General features: G+C 42.4%; 1 protein-coding gene and 1 long non-coding RNA gene across 3 annotated transcripts in view; both read left to right on the plus strand.

Moving 5' to 3' along the window:
- LOC138980350 (regulating synaptic membrane exocytosis protein 2-like) overlaps positions 1 to 11,141 on the plus strand; it is a 47,119-nt gene extending 35,978 nt beyond the window's left edge. For both annotated transcript variants that reach the window (XM_070353219.1, XM_070353220.1), the window contains 9 exons: positions 3,265 to 3,484; positions 3,652 to 3,788; positions 5,204 to 5,461; positions 6,000 to 6,129; positions 8,178 to 8,410; positions 8,749 to 8,884; positions 9,312 to 9,529; positions 10,188 to 10,327; positions 10,901 to 11,141. In XM_070353219.1, coding sequence (XP_070209320.1) covers positions 3,265 to 3,484; positions 3,652 to 3,788; positions 5,204 to 5,461; positions 6,000 to 6,129; positions 8,178 to 8,410; positions 8,749 to 8,884; positions 9,312 to 9,529; positions 10,188 to 10,327; positions 10,901 to 11,119 — 1,691 coding nt within the window. In that variant the 3' untranslated portion in view covers positions 11,120 to 11,141. The remainder of the gene's footprint in view (positions 1 to 3,264; positions 3,485 to 3,651; positions 3,789 to 5,203; positions 5,462 to 5,999; positions 6,130 to 8,177; positions 8,411 to 8,748; positions 8,885 to 9,311; positions 9,530 to 10,187; positions 10,328 to 10,900) is intronic.
- A 53-nt stretch (positions 11,142 to 11,194) lies between these two features.
- The window catches only part of LOC138980354 (uncharacterized), a 10,720-nt gene continuing 3,100 nt past the window's right edge, over positions 11,195 to 18,814 (plus strand). The window contains exon 1 of the long non-coding RNA XR_011460299.1: positions 11,195 to 18,814. This exon is cut by the window's right edge and continues 1,675 nt beyond it. This is a non-coding gene — a long non-coding RNA (uncharacterized lncRNA).

Below are 18,814 nucleotides of genomic sequence, written 5' to 3' on the forward strand. Positions count from 1 at the left end.
AAAATATTTACATCGGAGCTCATTGTTCACTGTGATTCTATCTGTGTGATTACCATTTCACCTCACCTTCATGGGAATACAACTCTTTTACAGCACATAAAAACCTTGACAGAGTTATTTGAGATAAAGTTTGTCTATTTGACTAGATGTGTGATTCTTATAGCTGTGTAAAATATATTTTTCTCCTGGTGGTATTTAGATGTCATTTCACACAGAGCGTCAGCAGTTTTTTTGTCCCTGATGTTTCGCAATTAGAGGACTTTGTGACCATTGAATGTGACTCATGCAAATTAAGTAAGGTCTTCCGGGGCGGGGATGTAGCTCAGTCGGTAGCGCGCTGGATTTGTATCCAGTTGGCCACTGTCAGCGTGAGTCCGTCCCCACGTTCGGCGAGAGATTTATTTCTCAGAGTCAACTTTGTGTGCAGACTCTCCTCGGTGTCCGAACACCCCCCCGTGTGTACACGCAAGCACAAGACCAAGTGCGCACGAAAAAGATCCTGTAGTCCATGTCAGAGTTCGGTGGGTTATAGAAACACGAAAATACCCAGCATGCTTCCTCCAAAAACGGCGTATGGCTGCCTAAATGGCGGGGTAAAAAACGGTCATACACGTAAAATTCCACTCGTGCAAAAAACACGAGTGTACGTGGGAGTTTCAGCCCACGAACGCAGAAGAAGAAGTAAGGTCTTCCTTTAAAGCAGTCAGTGTCTGAGACTGGATTAATTAGTAGCTTGCAGAACTTTATTTTGTGCCTTTCCCTTTGTGGCAAACTTGATGCGTTGATTGAAAGGGCCAGCTGTTCCTCGTGTTTTAACCTCTTGTAGTTTAGTGCTGCTTATTTGCATCCTGTTTGAACATTCGTGCTTTGCGCTTCCCTCCATCCTCTCCCCGTTGTTTATTGATATAATGACCTTCACATTTACTAAAATGTAATTTGATACAACCAGGTGTGACAGCATGCCACCCCCCGCAGGTTAGGGGGAAGAATTTACCCGATGCTGCCCAGCATGTTGTAAGAGGCGACTAACGGATTCTGTTTCTCTTTTTACCCTCGTTTCTTGTTTAGAATATAGTCAATTTTTGTAAAGATTTTAGTCAAGCAGTATGTAAGAAATGTCCTTTGTACTGGAAACTTGCATTCTCCCAGTAAGGTAATGTACTACGTTGCAAGCCCCTGAAGCAAATTTTTGATTAGTGCTTTTGTGAAATTGACAAGTGGCTCTATCCCATCTCCCCCCTTTCCCCGTCGCGATATAACCTTCGTGGTTGAAAACGACGTTAAACACCAAATAAAGAAAGAAAGACAGCATGCCAAAAATCTGGGATATATATAATTATATGAGTTGTACAACCCACTTTCAGGTTGCATCCTGAAAAGTGTCGGCATGCAAAAATTTATATATATTTATAATTGTCCTTTTGTACAATTTTTGCTTTTGAAAACTATGCAGGGTCTATGCAGGGTCTAATCTGTCTACATACTCAAATGTTTTTAGAATACTGAATAGTTTAATTTGCTGACATCCCTGTGTCCTTGTGACTACTAGGGTTTCTGTAAACGTTTTTACACGAAGGTCAGGGGTGGACAAGGGGTGGATGCATCTGCACCCCCCTCCAGCTAAAAAAAGAAAAAAGAAAAATAGAGATAGATAAAAAATGTGATTCCGTGGCAATTTCTAAGCTCAGATAACACCAGATAGCGCCATTTTGCATCTTCGGACACATTTTTTGTCAAGGGGAAGGGTATTCCCCCGTACTAGCTGTGAGTCTTGAACGCACTTCGTGCACTTCAGATTTACACTTTTAAATTCTAACTGCACCACCCCCCTCGCTCTTACAAACAATAACCGATCCACCCCTGAAGGTATTAAAGGGGATGTGTGTGGTTGGATGGGCCCTAGTTAGACTAGCAGACAAATTTTTGCTACATTAACTCTAGCAATATATCGCTTTTTAGTGGGAAGTTATATTTAAAGCTCCCATCTGTAAATTCTTTCTTGTTTCATTCACAATTATAGGTGCATTAGGTACATGAGCACAAAAAAAGCTTGAAACTAATCCAAGCTAAGAAAATGAAAAGTTTTGTATGTGTTGTTCAACATGCTTTGCTTTTAGTCTGGTACAAAACGTCATGTCGTTAAAAATGGAATATTCCCACTTGTGCAGGTCACATGTTAATGTCAGTCATCCATGATTCTCATCATTCTATTGTTATGAAGCTGTGCTTATTCCTTACCTGGATGAATTGTGCAGTCATGTGTAATTGCTTTTTTCATGTAGATTCGATCTCCGTTCGTGCTGACTCAGAGTTTGGATTTAGAGATTCAAGCTCATTCCGCTGAAGTGAATTTTGTGATACCCATTATTGCCTCTTATCCAAAGCATTTGTGTTTCTGTGTGTGAATTACTAACCGTTACTGTTTGTATATCAATTATATGTAATTAACCCATTTTAATATTCTTTTTTTCACTGTGGCGCCATTTTTGATCTTGGTATACTTATACTAACATTTTTCTATTTCCAATTCCTCACATAATCAATTATGATTTAATGAACACAGTTTTGTTTCCTCAGTGTTCAACTGTGTTATGAAAGTGTGTCAAGGGAGTGTGTATGACAGTACTTGTGGGTGGGCATCTCAGCTGTAAAACAGATCATATATATATACTTGAGTTATTTATTTTTGCCAGAAAAAAGGAACTCGAATCAAGGAAAAATGTTTTTTTTTGTTTTTTGGATTGCATTAAAATCGTTAATGGATCATATGTGCTTGGATTGTTCTGAGCTGGTTTTTCCTCTTACTGTGAGTATTGAATTGTCAACACAGACTTGAGATGTTCACATAAATTTACGATTTTTTAGTGAGTGTTAACTTTCATAGCCCCAGTGGTCAAAACCAAACACTAAAAATTCATCACAGTGTATTAAAACTCCAGCTTTTGTCAGTAGCTGTTTCAGTAATAAGAAATTTGTACCAGTATCCCATGTCTATACAAACGTTGTGTGTGTGTGTTTATATCCATTATCAATGAGGATAGAGGAACAGATAATTTCTCTTCTCTGCGCATGCATCACACAAAATAAACTGGCAATCAACATTTCTCAATCGATCAAATAAACAAGCTAAAAAGATTTACCAGGCAGGTCCAATTGTTAATGGCTTATGCAGAAGTTATACAACTGCAGGGGTAATTAACAAGCAATGAACTCTCCTGTCCTCATGAGTACTCAACAGATTCTTTTCTCCTTCTTGTGTTGCAGTGGTTGGACGTGACGAAATGAACTCACGGCGACGTCATCTATCTACGGAAGACAAGCTGAAAGTTCCACCACAAGCCATGCAAAGATCACGCTCACCCAACCGGGACAGTCGCGATAGCCGCGAAAGTCAAGGGGGCAGCGTTAGGTCAAGGTCAAGGTCCCCTGCACACCCCCGCATACCGGACATGGCGACACGTTCCTTGTCTCCTCCGGAACACAGGTATGTGATAGAGACTGCATGAACCAACATTCTGGGTACAATGGTAATTTTAACTTAATTCTGAGAGAGCCAGAAATCTGAAAAATTTAAATCGAATTTGTTTAGGTCATGGTGATTTTGAATAGTCACACTTCAATTGCTTACTCTGTGTACCCTTGTGCATGCAGGCGCGACACTGGTTTGCACCGAGCTTTGCCCCCGACGTCACGGTCCACTGGAGGCACACCTGGCAGCACCCCTTCACCAAAGAAACGCCAGCTACCAGCAATTCCACTGGAGGCGCAGAAAGCTAGCAGAGACCGGGGTAAGTTCTTCTTCTTCACCGTTCATAGTTGAAGGCCGTACTATTTCCTCCGTCTGGATTTGGTCGCAAAGTGAATTACCGTCTTGTGGAGGTCATTGGTAGGTCCCCAGAGTTTGGTATGCAGGGGTGTACAGTGTAACCCCTCCCCACTCACACCCCCACCCCCCCCCCCCCCCCCCCCCACCGCTTTTATGACCTGCCTATTAACGACTTTACCTCTTTCAAGACATTGCTCCTTTATTTTTTTTTTATTTTTTTTTTTTCTTTTCTTCTCTTCTTTGAACCTCAGTTACAATATGACTCGCTATGAGTATGATACTGTGAGCGATGCTGAACAGTTTAGACACACACAGATTGGGTTATAAATAGCAATAATATCATTCTTTCGTTTAACATGGACAATCTTCGAAAATGTACAATATTTTCAATCAATTATAATTTAGCTATAATTCTCTCCGTGAACAGGCATTTGCACACTTTCTCTCTCTCTCTATCCTCCCTCTCCCCATCCTCTCTCTCTCTCCCCTCTCCCCTCCCCCCCTCCCTCTCTCTCCATCTCTAATCGTCCCCTCCCTCTCTCCCCCCCTCCCCCCCTCTCTTTCTCTGATCCTCCCTGCCACTCTCTCCCTTGCTCCTTTAGATTGTCTGTTCATTGCCTCTGTCAATTCTGTGGACCCTCAGTGACTCAAGGCACCGATCAAAAGTGGTTATAATTGACAATTTTATGATTGTTGACAGGCAGGTTAGATGTGTCAAAGACAATTTTAATGAACAATAAAGTATCAGGCCTGGGAATGATACGCCTTTTGTCGTAAATACGACGAAGTCCTTTTCTAATTGTGTAAGAAAAGAGCCTCTGTGTGCCCTTAAAAATGCTTAAAAGCAACATTTTCCCGTCAGTACGCCCAAACCACTTTTACTCTTCCCAGGCCTGCAGTATGGTTGTTGTTATTGTGAATTTTATACATGTAGAACAAAATCTCTTGAGGCATTATTTAGGATGGTCATGATCGGCAGGCTGTTGTTATTGAGAGGTGGTTGCCAAGGGAAGATTTGACTGTATTGTGTATTCCACATTTCATTTTGGGAGCGGGTAGCTCAGTTGGTAGAGCACTGCATGGACTTGTGATCCTAAGGTCACAGGTTCGAATCCTGGCAGGGACGGACACGGGTCAACTTTATGTGCAGACGCAGAGATGGTATCCACGCACCACCTCCGTGTCACCACAGTGGCATGTAAAAGATCTCGGTCATTCTGCCGTAAGTGCAGGTGCCTGATTACACCTAAACACGCAGACACCTGGGTAGCGCGACTCTTGTTGCTGCTAGCTTTCCACTGGGAGGAAGCGACCCGAATTTCCCTGCATTGGAATAATAGAGTAAATCAATGAAATGAAATTTTGTGGTGTCTACAGTAACCCAAGACTTGGAGGAGCGTGCACGCCTGATGAAGCTGAAGATGAAGCAGCAGCAAGAAGGGATCATGCCACACCATCGACTGGAGTACGACCATCACAGTTCTCGCTCCAGTCGATCCAGTCGATCCAGCGACTACGGCGACAGGCATGACCGCTCCATGTCTAGGGATCGTGACCGATTGGAGCGCTCCAGAGATCGGGGTTACGATAGGGGTCGCGACTTTGAGCGAGGTCATCGAGGTCGTCGGAATAAAGGTCTGTGTTTTGTCTGTTGCTATAAACTTGATTTCCCAACTCCTTGCATGCGTCAGCTTCCTCCAACCTTTTCTTTTTTCACGAACTATTGATTATTGTGTGTTTGTCTGTGTTAGAAAGTTGGTATGTTTATAGAAAGAATTTTGATTACGAGTAAATTAAAGCAAGTTTCAGATTTAACAAAAAGTAAAGTAAAGAATGAACTGTGAATGGTCCGTTTCCTTTGGATTTGGGGGATTATGATTATTTTGTGTTTGGATGATTTTGTGTTTACATGCCGTAAGTTGCTGTTGTTTTCTTCTATGATTAAACATTGCATAGAATTTGACTGTTCTTGCTTTTGAATCACCTCAGCAATCAGGAGAGTCTTAGCAATGAGTAGTTTTAGGCCATATGGCTGGCCAGTGACAGTCGTTTGATACATGTGTACTTGGTTTTGGAACGTTAAGCTGTCTATCCTTTTTGGATATCAAGGTTGCCTTCAAGGTTGCCTTCAGTCCCAATGTATATTAAAGTTACATCAATTATAAATTTGCAGAATTCAGCCCTGACATGTCAGATGACGTTGCGAGTGACAACTCTGAGACAAGCGACATGTCCGAAGTGTCCAAGGTCAGCACAATTAGCGTTCGCTCCACACAATCAGAGAGGCCGCGTCGCAAGCTGAGGTGAGTGGACTTGAATTCTTTTCTTTCAGCTTTTGCTTGCTTGTGAATTTCTGTGTGTTTATGTGTGTGTGTTTGTGTTTATGTGTGTGTGTGTGTGTATGTGTGTGTGTGTATGTGTGCCTGTGTGTGTGTGTGTGTGAGTGTGTGTGTGTATGTGTGTGTGTGAGTGTGTGTGTGTGTGTGTGTGCCTGTGTGTGTGTGTGTGTGTGTGTGTGTGTGTGTGTGTGTGTGTGTGTGTGTGTGTGTGTGTGTGTGTGTGCACACGCAGGTGCGTTCATACGTACAAGCATGTACACGTGTGTTTGTGTGTGTGCATGGTTGATAGTGTTTTAAAATCAAGTATCATAAGTTTGATGCGGTAATTCTCATTGGTGAACCGTTTATTTTAATCTCTGATGATGAGGATGAACTGCTGGTCAATGATAGGGAGTTTTAGTTCTTTTATATTTAAAAACAGTACTTCTGTCAAATGAATCATTTTTGACTAACGTTATTCTTTTCTTATTTATTTACTGTTTCTTTCCCTCTTATTTGACAGTGATTCTGGCGATCTATGCAGTAAAAATAAACTTTTAATATGCCCGTAATAAGACTCTCCCCCGACGGGTGTGTTGGTAAGACGTTGGCCTCCTAATCGGGAGGTCGTAAGTTCGAATCCCGGTCGCTGCCGCCTGGTGGGTTAAGATTGGAGATTTTTCCGATCTCCCAGGTCAACTTATGTGCAGACCTGCTAGAGGCTTATCCTCCTTCGTGTGTACACGCAAGCACAAGATCAAAATGCGCACGGAAAAGATCCTGTAATCCATGTGAGAGTTCGGTGGGTTATAGAAACACAAAAACACCCAGCATGCTTCCTCCGAAAGCGGCGTATGGCTGCCTAAATGGCGGGGTAAAAACGGTCAGACACGTAAAAATCCACTCGTGCAAAAACACAAGTGTACGTGGGAGTTTCAGCCCACGAACGCAGAAGAAGAAGAAGAAGAAGACTCTCCCCCTGCCCCTCCTCACCCCTAATTTTGAGACCTTGCTTTCGGGCGGGGGTGTAGCTCAGTCGGTAGCGCGCTGGATTTGTATCCAGTTGGCCGCTGTCAGCGTGAGTTCGTCCCCACGTTTGGCGAGAGATTTATTTCTCAGAGTCAACTTTGTGTGCAGACTCTCCTCGGTGTCCGAACACCCCCAGTGTGTACACGCAAGCACAAGACCAAGTGTGCACGAAAAAGATCCTGTAATCCATGTCAGAGTTCGGTGGGTTATAGAAACACGAAAATACCCAGCATGCTTCCCTCGAAAGCGGCGTATGGCTGCCTAAATGGCGGGGTAAAAACGGTCATACACGTAAAATTCCACTCGTGCAAAAAATACACGTAGTGTACGTGGGAGTTTCAGCCCACGAACGCAGAAGAAGAAGAAGAAGAAGGAGACCTTGCTTTTTCAGATTTTTCTGTTCATTTACCCCTGCATAATCTTCTGAGATTTTTTTTTGTTTAGGTCTTAAAAAGGGTGTTGAGATGTAGCATCTGTTAGTTTTTACACCATGATCACCATTTTCACACACACACACACACACACACACACACACACACACACACACACACACACACACACACACACACCCCCCCCCCCCCCCCCCCCCCGCAGGTTAGGGGGAGTCCCATGTTGGTTGGGACGAGAAAGAATTTACCCGATGCTCCCCAGCATGTCGTAAGAGGCGACAAACGGATTCTGTTTCTCCTTTTACCCTTGTTAAGTGTTTCTTGTATAGAATATAGTCAATTTTTGTAAAGATTTTAGTCAAGCAGTATGTAAGAAATGTTAAGTCCTTTGTACTGGAAACTTGCATTCTCCCAGTAAGGTAATATATTGTACTACGTTGCAAGCCCCTGGAGCAAATTTTTGATTAGTGCTTTTGTGAACAAGAAACAATTGACAAGTGGCTCTATCCCATCTTCCCCCCTTTCCCCGTCGCGATATAACCTTCGTGGTTGAAAACGACGTTGAACACCAAATAAAGTAAATATTTTCACACACATTGTGCTTCTCTATTTCAGTGAGTTTGCTTCCAAGATGGAGAGCAGAACCACCATCCCTCGTAAGCAGGTGACACGTAGCTCATCCAGCGACAGTCAGGGTTTTGAAAAGACGGACGGCAGCGTGTCTGACTCCGCGGTGTCGTCAAGCGTGACGGAAGGCCGAAAGCGCCGCCCTAGCCTAGGTCACAAAGTGGCCTCCCTTGTGGGACTGAATCGCCGCAGCAGTAGCGCCACGCAACTCGCTGGTCGAGGTAAGGCGGGGTTGTCAAGTTTCAAGTTTTACTTAAACATATACTGAACCATACGTAACTAATGTTCGGCAATGCAATAACTCTGTCAAATATTCATTGGTTGTGGAAGAGTTGCTTTCTCTCGTTGTCATAGAAACACTCAGGCAAGCCTGCAATGTCACATGTAGCTTGCCTCAGTGTTTCAATAAAAAAATCATTTATGTCTTTCTTTCTTTATTTTTTTATTTTTATTTTTTATTAATTTTTTTTTTTATTCATTCATTTGTTCATTTGTTTATTTATTTAGTTAGTTTACTCCAACAGTTTGTTAAATTGAAAGTGCTTGTGTTTGATGCCAGGAGGCAAGAAGCGCAGCTCATTTCAACGTAGCGAGGAGATTGGCCCGGTAGACCTACGGGGCGGCATGTCCAAACAGGCGTCTAAAGATTCCACCGATGGTAGCATTGGCAGTATTAGTAGCGACTCTTCTAGTGTGTAAGTATTGTACAGATGTGTCTTTCAGTCAGTGACTGTCTGTCTGTTGTCCTGTCTCTCTGGTTATGATTTCTGTAATTAAAGTATTGGCAGTATTAGAAGTGAGTCTTCTGGTGTGCAAGTATTGTACGCATGTGTGTGTGTGTGTGTGTGTGTGTGTGTGTGTGTGTGTGTCCTTCAGTCAGTCAGTCTGTCTGTCTGTGTTTCTGCTTATGATTGCTCTGATTATAGTATTGTCAGTATTAGTGACGTCTTGTTCTAGATTTAATGCTAAAGTAAATGAACATAAATGCGCAAATATATAAATTAGAACATTGTGACAGTGTTTGTGTCTATAAAATAAGTCATCCACAATTTTACTTGCATTGTTAGTATTGTGGGGACAACAAAATAATAATCTTACATCTTATGTCTTATTTCTCCTCAGAATGTGGATCCCATCTGGCATGCGCCTGGGGTCAGACGGTCAGTTTGGAGAGTTTGTGGAAGGTTTGGGACCGTCACAGCTGGTGGGGAGGCAGGTCCTAGGCGCCCCTTGTCTCGGCGAGATCCAGCTCGGCCTCTACGACCGCAAAGGTCACCTGGAGGTCGAGGTCATCAGAGCCCGAGGCTTGACCTCTAAGCCTGGCGCCCGTGTCTTACCTGGTAGGTGCTGAAGTCATAGTGTGCGCTGGAAAAGAGAGAAGTTGGGGGTGGGGGTGTTGGTTGGCGATAAAGAGGCAACATTTTGTCACATCATATACTTCTTCAGAAATGGGTCTTGTGCATTGATCCGTGTAAATATGCTTTTTATGTCAATCACAAACACTTTGGGGTGGGGAAGAGTTGGGGATGGTGGTGGGAGGGTTGGGCGGATGGTGGGAAGAGAGGTGTTGAGGAGACAATGTATTGTGTCATGCCATATTCATTTTCAGGAATGGAATGTATACATGCATCCGTGTAAATAGTTTTTTTCTGTCAATCAAGAACACATGATATAGCCCATTTTTGAAGTCCAGATGGCATGTTCCTGAATTAACCCCGTGGAACGTAGGACGATGAACCTCACAAGGGGGCTAAATTCAGTATAATCGCCGTCCAGATTATTTTTCACCTTCAGGGGGCTTTTCAGGAACGGAAAATCTGATAAATCAAGATTTCAAAGCGGGTGAAGTATTAACCCCAAAAAATTTTAAGACAAGGTTCAAGAGTAATGAATAGACAATTAGAGTAACTCAGCTGAATGGGTATATTGACTTCTCCACATCAAGATGGCGTGACAGGTTTGTGGGCATGGTTTTCTAAGTGTGATGTGTGGTTTCAGCGCCGTACGTCAAGGTGTATTTACTGGAGGGCAAGCACTGCGTGGAGAAGCAGAAGACCACCACAGCCCGACGTACCCTGGACCCCCTGTACCAGCAACAGTTGGTCTTCAGTGAACCATACCGCGGCCGCATCTTACAGGTCAGTGCTTTGCTCAATTCCTGTCTGATTTGCGTTAATGGGATAGTGACCTAACCAAATGTGTAACTTCAGAGAATGACAGCTCTTTGCTCAATTCCTGTCTGATTTGCGTTAATGGGATAGTGACCTAACCAAATGTGTAACTTCAGAGAATTACAGCTCTTTGCTCAGACAAATTTTAAGTTGATAACCGTTAGATTAAAAAAAAAGATCTCTTCCATTTGACGCCATACCCAACACCATTGGAGCTTGGATGATTAAGCTTTTTCATATCAGATTGATTGGCAATTTCACAGTCAGTTAATGCATATGTTTGAAAATGATGTGTGGCTTAAAAAAAAATCAGTCTTTCTCTATCTGTTGTCAAAGGGGTTTCTTTACAAATTAAGTAGAAGAGCAATGCGTTTGATGCATGTGTTATAGGCAAGAACACGCCTCGATTCGAAGTCAATTTTGCATTCGTTGGATGCCTCCAGGGATAAGAGAAATGTTTTTGTCATTCTTTGTTGTCCATGTGTGACCATCATTGTTCATTAGGTTTTAAAATCAAACAATAGGTTTTTTTCCCCACAGGTGACAGTTTGGGGTGACTACGGGCGCATGGACAAGAAAGTCTTCATGGGCGTGGCGCAGATTCTGCTGGATGACCTTGACCTCAGCAACATCGTCATTGGCTGGTACAAACTGTTTCCCACGTCGTCTCTCTTCGCACACCACTCCTCCACTACAGGCCTGTCGCAGGCCGGCCTCCACGACTCCAACCCTAGCATTGACGCCGTTCTACGATCATAGTGACACGCCCCCTCCCATTCCCGCTCCCGCCCCCTCCCCCCCCCCATTCCCTCTCCCGCCCCCCCCCCACTCTCCCTCCACACCCCGAATATTATTTCCACGATGTGCAATTTTTTTTCCACCCTCAAAAGCTAAAAGTGTGTCTGAACCTTAAGGTGCTGTGGTAGATGCTTCGCTACTAATCTCTCACTCTCTCTAATTCTCTCTCTCTGGCTTTCCCATTTGTTAAACTTGTACACCCGTTGCAACTTTCATAGATTTCTTAATTTTTAGTAAGAGAATTGAACTGTACGCAAAGTTATCTAGAGATTGTTGTGGTCAGATCTAGCTGACATTTTCCACCCATAAATTTCTTGCTTTTTTAGTCGCGGAGTTGAAACGCAAAGTTATCTAGAAATTGTTGTGGTAAAATCTGCCTGACGTTTCCCACCCAGAACCCCCTTCTTTCCAGCTCCCTGTTTGTAAGGTTCCAGGGTTTTCTTCGCTGTACCTCGTCCTTTTCTCTTGTTACTCAGCTAGACTCATGCCATGTTATCCTTGAGGCACCGATTTAAACAGACGTCTGTAGCCTTTCCCTGTATAGTTCATGTAGTTTCACCAAGCATCTTTTTCATCTCAGCCTGAGCTAGACTAGACTACAGAGGTTAAACAACCCCCCCCCCCCCCACCACATTTTTAAGACCTGATTTTCTCTGGGGAAATCTTAAAAGGGGGGGGGGGGGTCCGCTGTATGGCATTTAGAAACCATACCATTTGACAGAGGTTCCTTATCCTTTTATCTTTAAATTCTACGTGGCGCCTTTACTGGTGGAATCTGCTGCACCTGTTGACCACCTCTCCCGACCTCCCTCACCCTCGTCCCCTATACCCCCCTTCCCCCCATTACTGTTTCTCTCTCTTTTTCTATAGAGTCTTCTCTGCTTGGGTGATTGTCTTAATGTTCACTGTACGAACAAGGCAAGTATGCAGCTTTCGTAGAAATTCGAATCGTTCACAGATACAAATGTAGTGGATCCTGTCCTTGTTTTTTGTTTAATCAAGTCTTATTATCCTTCTCACGACTAGATGTGTTCCTCCTCTCCTCATACTTCAACTTCTTACTGTTACCAAAGTCCTCATAGAATTCTGCTGGTATTTGTTCCATGCTGAAGGGATCAGTTATTGCATGTACGGTACGACAATTGTATACAATCATAATGACAAATAAACATACGCACACATTCGTTAAGGTCAGTGTACCTGAAGTCTCTCCCACCTTGTTTCACTCTCTATACCCCCCCCCCCGTCCCCCTCCCCCTCCCCTTTCCCCTTAGCTACCTGGCACCCCCTCCCCCAGCTGTACCTGCCTGTTGAAGAGTTGCTGACCCTGCCTGTGATTGTGCTGAAAGAACGTGTCTGATAACGTGTGTACATGCCATGGATTAGAATGGGACCAGAATGGACCAGAACGGAGTGGGACCAGAATGGACCAGAACGGAGTGGGACCAGAATGGACCAGAACGGAGGAAGAAACTGTACGGTGTGCTGTATGCAGCATTTGACTTGATTCTTGAGAATTTGTATTCCGAAGGAAAGGGATCTATTTTGCATTTACGCTGAGATCAGATGTTTTTGGCCCGTGCAGAGACTTGTCAAAGCACCTCATGGGAAAAGAGAAACAGAAGATTTCAAAAGATAACAGAGTGTTGGACAGTAATTGCTGCGTTCTCGCATTCATCTGCAAAAATTTGAGAAGACAGGTTTTTCCAAGACTGCGGGCCTGAGCCAGATTTAAGTCCACTTTAAATGGGTGCAGTTCATGCGTTGTTCAGGACTGGGTATCTCACAATTACACACCTTTTCTTGCCTGCATCCCGTGCGGGTAAGATGCAGGAGAAGAATGTAAAAGGTAATCATTGTCAGTATCTGCCTTCCGATTTCAAGTAAGAGTAAAAGTCCAAGTAATAATCAGTTTGCGGTAAAGGGCCAAGCAGGTTAAAACTACATAGATCTATATTAAATCCTTGAATACAAGCTCATCTGAAACGGCTCCGGGCCACTCTGAGTTCTTCTGACGGAGGATGAAGTCTGCATGGAGATCAGCACAAAACCAGGAAACACAAACACAATCTGCCTTTGAATACCCACTTGGCTGGAATTGTGGCTTGACTATGCTTTTCGTGAAGAGAGGATTCACCGAGTTCATCACATGGTCTGAATCTGCTAACACCTGTGGGTGGCCCTCAGTTCATGGGAAGAAAATGGCAAGTCTTGAAACTTGTATTGTAACAAACACAATGAAGAATACAGAGAGCGATTTTGAAGCTCAGGTTGTGAAAAAAAGAAGAAGAAAAAAAGAAACAGAAAGAAGACCGGGACATTGTGATTATTTATAAGTTTGTTGATATTTCATCCTGTGATTTGCCTGCGTTGTGTAATTTTTTGATGAGGGCCACAATGTGATAGGTTTGTGTTCAGAATGCATCTGTTAGTGTGCGTTTACCTCAAGGGAAAGAAAGATGGTAATGGTCGGCATGCATACCTATCCTTGACTGCTAGACAGTTGTGTCAGAAATCTGTTGCATTGAGCCTTAGTCTGGAACCTTATCAGGCTAGCAGAACACCAACTCATTTCGCCCTCCTTTCCTTTTTTTCTCACTTTTATTTTATTTTAATTTTGAGAATTTTTGTAGTATTTTGTAAGGTTTGCAACAGGTGTAGAATAGAGAGTAGAAGAGGAGAGCATATCTTGATCTTCTGGCTGGGACAGAACTCAAGAATGAGTCTGAAAAAAGTAACCTTATACTTAATTTCAGGCAAATAACATTTACGCACAAGAGTTTTAGACAAACATTTTCAGTTTGGATCTCGTTAGACCAAGTGATATTTTATTTGCTTTGAGCAGTGTATACGGTGATATTCAGCTGTAGAATAATACAGCAGTTCCCTTTTCTTTGTTATTAATCAGTTTATAAAAATACAACATGCATAGCTTTCAGGGTGTACTGTTTAACCCTGTTAGTTACATTGTACTTTGTTTTGGCAAGTAATTGATCACATTTTCTTGGAGTATGTGGTAGTTTGATGTTGTACCTGTCTCTGAGAAGTTGATTTTGTTGTTGTTAGCACAGTGTTCATTTAGCTTTTTTGTAAAGTGTCGTGAAGGGAGTATCATATCTGAGAAGACAGCCGTGATATGTACTGCTGCTACTGTTCAAACACGGAATAAGAATAAAGTATTACAAAAAAAAAAAGGACAAGTTTCAAGAAAGTGTGGGATTCTTCATTCTCAAGTTGAAAAAAAAATGTGCATGGTGAAAGTGGTTCTTGCACTCTGTCAACAGACATGTTCTGTTTTGGAAACTTTTAGGTGGCACCTTTCTGCTTGAGGCACAGCTAGCTAATGGACGAATTCCAAAATAACTTGTCGGGTTTGTTTGGGTTGTGATGAAAGAGTGAATGCCCTTGCTTTGTACTCAGACAAACATTAGAGGGGCCAATCACTAAGACTAGGGGTGTGTCGGAAACATGTGGACAGGAGCATGTGTGAAGGTATGTGTCAGAGGAAAAGCAAGGGCACTCACTCTTTCACAACCCATACAAACCCGACAGAGTTATTTCCGAAAATCGTCCATTTTATCCCACTCATCTTCATTCCTGAGACATACTTCTGGTGATCACGTTATTAGAACTATCGGTGACAGCCTACACCGTACCAATCGTGTCAGTGTGGTTCTTCTGTGTTCCATTTAGAACACTTTGTGATAGCATCCGTCTACAGGCTGAACTCGTAGTGGTCATGGTGTGTTCAGCTCCAGAACGCTTGGTGATATAGCAGTAGTTTCAGCCCACAGTGACGCATGTGTTCTGAAGTTCAGAACACTGGAATATAGTAGTCATAGCCTCACGGTGTGCAATGCAGTAACAATGTGTTCAAATTCAGAACACTTTGAGATTTTCCCAGCACAGTATGCATGTGAACTATGTGTTCAGATTCAGAACACTTGGTGATATTCCAACCATAGTATGTGGATACTATGTTCACATTCAGAACACTTGGTGATATTCCAACCGGATAAATTGTTCAGATTCAGAACACTTGGAGATATTCCCAGAATAGATGCACGTGGACTATGTGTTCAGATTCAAAACACCTGGTGATATTCCTTAAGCACAGTTCCTACGTGGAGACTGTACGTGTTGAGACCAAAACTCTTGGTGATAGCTAGCCTAGCATCCACATGATGATTGTGTTCATACTGGAACACCTTGGTGATAGCGTGACATCTCCGCTGTGAATGTGTTCACACTCACAGAACACTTTTGGTCATGATATGACTGGCATGTGTTCAGAATGAGAACACTTAATACTCGCGATTGTTGTTCTTGTTTTATCCCCTGTTATCTTTTTTTTAAATCATTTTTAAGTGTTTGATCTTCATGTACATAGTGCCCTTATTGTTATTTAGTCATTATCTGTATATCTCTCTCTTTCAGTCTTTAACTCTCATTTTCTTATTTTGGCTGAGTCTCCATTTATAGTGTGTGGGGGTTCTGCATGAGTGATTAGTGTGTTTGTGTGTATGTTTGTTAAGAATGTATAGATGTACGCCTGGTTGCGTATGCTTCTTGTCTTTCTTCTCACTACTGTTGATAAGAAGGGCGCATTAGACTTGACTATTCAATTTTAAATTTTTGTTTTGATATCGCAGTGTACGTGAACTGATCTATGTCGACTGAAAACTTGTTTCTTCTACTCCAGGTGTGAAATGTGATATTGGAATTGTTGTGATGCGGCAGTATGCCTCTACTTTGATTTTAAATTGTTTTGATTGTGCGGGTACCAGAACTCTTTCCACACAAAAGGACCGTAGCTTATTTATTAAACCAAACTCTTCATTGCTTCTGAGTTACCTACAGTGTGCGTTTACTGACTAAAAACAACTTTTTATTTTTTTAATATTTTTTGGTAATACTGTTGTTATGAAGTCAAGTACTTTGTTATTAATAACTCTGGCTTAGCACTCTGTCTTTCTCTCTCTCTCTGTCTGTCTGTCTGTCTCTCTCTCTCTCTCTCTCTCTCTCTCTCTCTCTCTCTCTCTCTCTCTCTCTCATGCCGTTCTGGTGCAGATGTACTTGTGAAATGTGTGGTTTCTCTTGTTCTGTTGTCATGGTAGCAACAACCCTGCTACCTGTACTCTTGTTACAGGTCACTCTGGTGCCTGCGTACTTGAGACAGGGCATCTTGGTGCTTGTGTACTTGTGATAATTTTTTCTGACTACTTATGCTACTGTCCAATAAGCATCAGTGTACATGCACTTATTACAGGGAATCTTAGTGCCTGTGTACCTGTGTGTGTACTGTATTGGCGTACTTGTGGCTGAGTCTTATCGGTGATTGTACTTAGCATGCACACTGTTTGCGAGTTTGCTCACTGGAGGTCATTTTGCTCACAGAATGAGCAAAACTGTTTGTAACATTGCCGTTCAGGCATGAACTGTCTTTTATTGTCTTTTTTTTACCTTAACTGCTTTAGCGTCTTTTAGTGAAGCAGTACGTGTTTAGAGTTTTTCTGTCGAAGATCTCTTTTTGAAGGAAGAGAGATGCAGTGGCAGGTACAGTAGCTGTATTCTTTGGGATTAGGTTTGTAACCAGTTACCTCTTGCTGTGTAGACCGATCAGTAATCTTTTTCACCGTCCCATTCATATAGTGTCTGCTACTTTTGCTCATTGACATTTTCAGACGTAATTCACAGATATAAAATCTTTTCTTTTTTTTCTTGAAAAAAAGTGTCCAATAATAATACCTACAGTGCTACAATGCGAACTGATGTAAACATAATACAAACAAAACAAAAAAAGAAAACAAATTTTAAAAAAAGTCAAAAATACAAAGTACATAGTATTTTAGAGAAATCCGTTTCTGTTGCACAGTGGTACCTGTGCTGAAAGGACACCTTGGGGACAGCCAAACGTGTCCCTACATTGCAGGTGGCCTGTCATCACAGGTGATATTTTAGTAAAGTTAATAGAAAAAAGGACAACAGGTGTCCTTTATTGGAAGTTGTCCTCTCATCAGAGGGGCTTGCTATTCAGGCACCACTGTACTACTAAATGGACATTGTTACACATCAGTGTACTAATTGACTCAAATTTCTTTTAGTGTCTTTTTATTTAAGCGATTGTGTAAGTTTGTTTTTAAATCCTGTAAAAGAACTTATTATGTTATTTACCTGAAGTTGAGTCACATGACTGCAAAACTGCACATAAAGGCATGCGACAAGGGTAGGGCAGATGGTGGCGAGAGAGGTGAAGGGACGGGGAATGTTTACAGTGCCGTGTGCCGGGCTGTGAGCAATGCCCGCCAATGTTTAGCTCAGGCACCGTCGCAGCAGACGCGCCTTAGTTCTATGCAGGAAAATGCAGCGCGCTATTCTGGCCATCTGGCCAACTGTCGTTCTCATCTCGAAGGCAGATACCAAGACTGTTCAGACGCTCGACTCAAGACTGCATGGGAAGATGTTAACCTTTAGATAAGCAGCCTTGGCTACTTCATGTCCAGTCACATACTGGTTGATCCCCCAAAACTTACACATTTTCCCTTATTTTTGTTTAATCACATTTTCGCATGGTTTTCTAGTGAAATAACGAGGAGATCCTGAAATTTATGGATATATCAGTTTGGTGAAATCTATCAAAATCCTGAGTCATGAGTCCTAAGTTGCCAATGCTTGTTTTGTAAAGGCGTTTAATGTGTATCAGCTACCGATCTGGTTGAAAAAATGAGCATTGACTATTTTGGATTTAAATGGGCATTTCATGGACAGATTTTTCATTCAAATTGATTATTCTCAAGACGGGCGCTGTGGCGGTGTGGTAAGACGTCGGCCTCTTAATCGGAAGGTCGAGGGTTCGAATCCCGGCCGCGGCCGCCTGGTGGGTTAAGTGTGGAGATTTTTTCGATCTCCCAGGTGCGCACGGAAAAGATCCTATAATCTATGTCAAACACAAAGTTGGGAGCAAAATGAGAATGGCCACATTGGATCACCCTTTATGTGACTGCAGACTGCAAATTGGACAATACATGTATTAGTAATGTTACAGCCATTTTGCATGAGTCATTTTACTGCAGACTGCAAATTGGAAGATATTTGTTTGTTACTGCATGAGTCTATAAGACTGCAAATTGAAAGACAGTAGCTTTACTGAAACAGGAAAGCATGGCTTGCTTACAAGTTCAGAAGAGGGAGAAAGATAGTGTGTGTGAGTGTGCATGTATGTGAACATGCGTGTGTACGTGCGTATGTTGGTGTTAAATATTAAGTTGACTGCAGGTATGAAGTTTGAAGAACTTCAGAACATGTAGCAAATACGCCTGTTAATTCTTAGTTATGAGAAATAGGTGGGTTTTTTTTGTGTTCAGTTTAAAATCAGTAAGTCTGATGTATGTAAGAAATGTTAAGTCCTTTGTACTGGAAACTTGCATTCTCCCAGTAAGGTCATATATTGTACTACGTTGCAAGCCCCTGGAGCAATTTTTTGATTAGTGCTTTTGTGAACAAGAAACAATTAACAAGTGGCTCTATCCCATCTCCCCCCTTTCCCCGTCGCGATATAACCATCGTGGTTGAAAACGACGTTAAACACCAAATAAAGAAAGAAAGTAAGTCTGATGAACATTTATAATGGGAATTAGCAAGCAATGCAAACTGAAA

This window comes from Littorina saxatilis, linkage group LG11, assembly GCF_037325665.1.
Source record: "Littorina saxatilis isolate snail1 linkage group LG11, US_GU_Lsax_2.0, whole genome shotgun sequence".
Lineage (NCBI taxonomy): Eukaryota > Metazoa > Mollusca > Gastropoda > Littorinimorpha > Littorinidae > Littorina > Littorina saxatilis.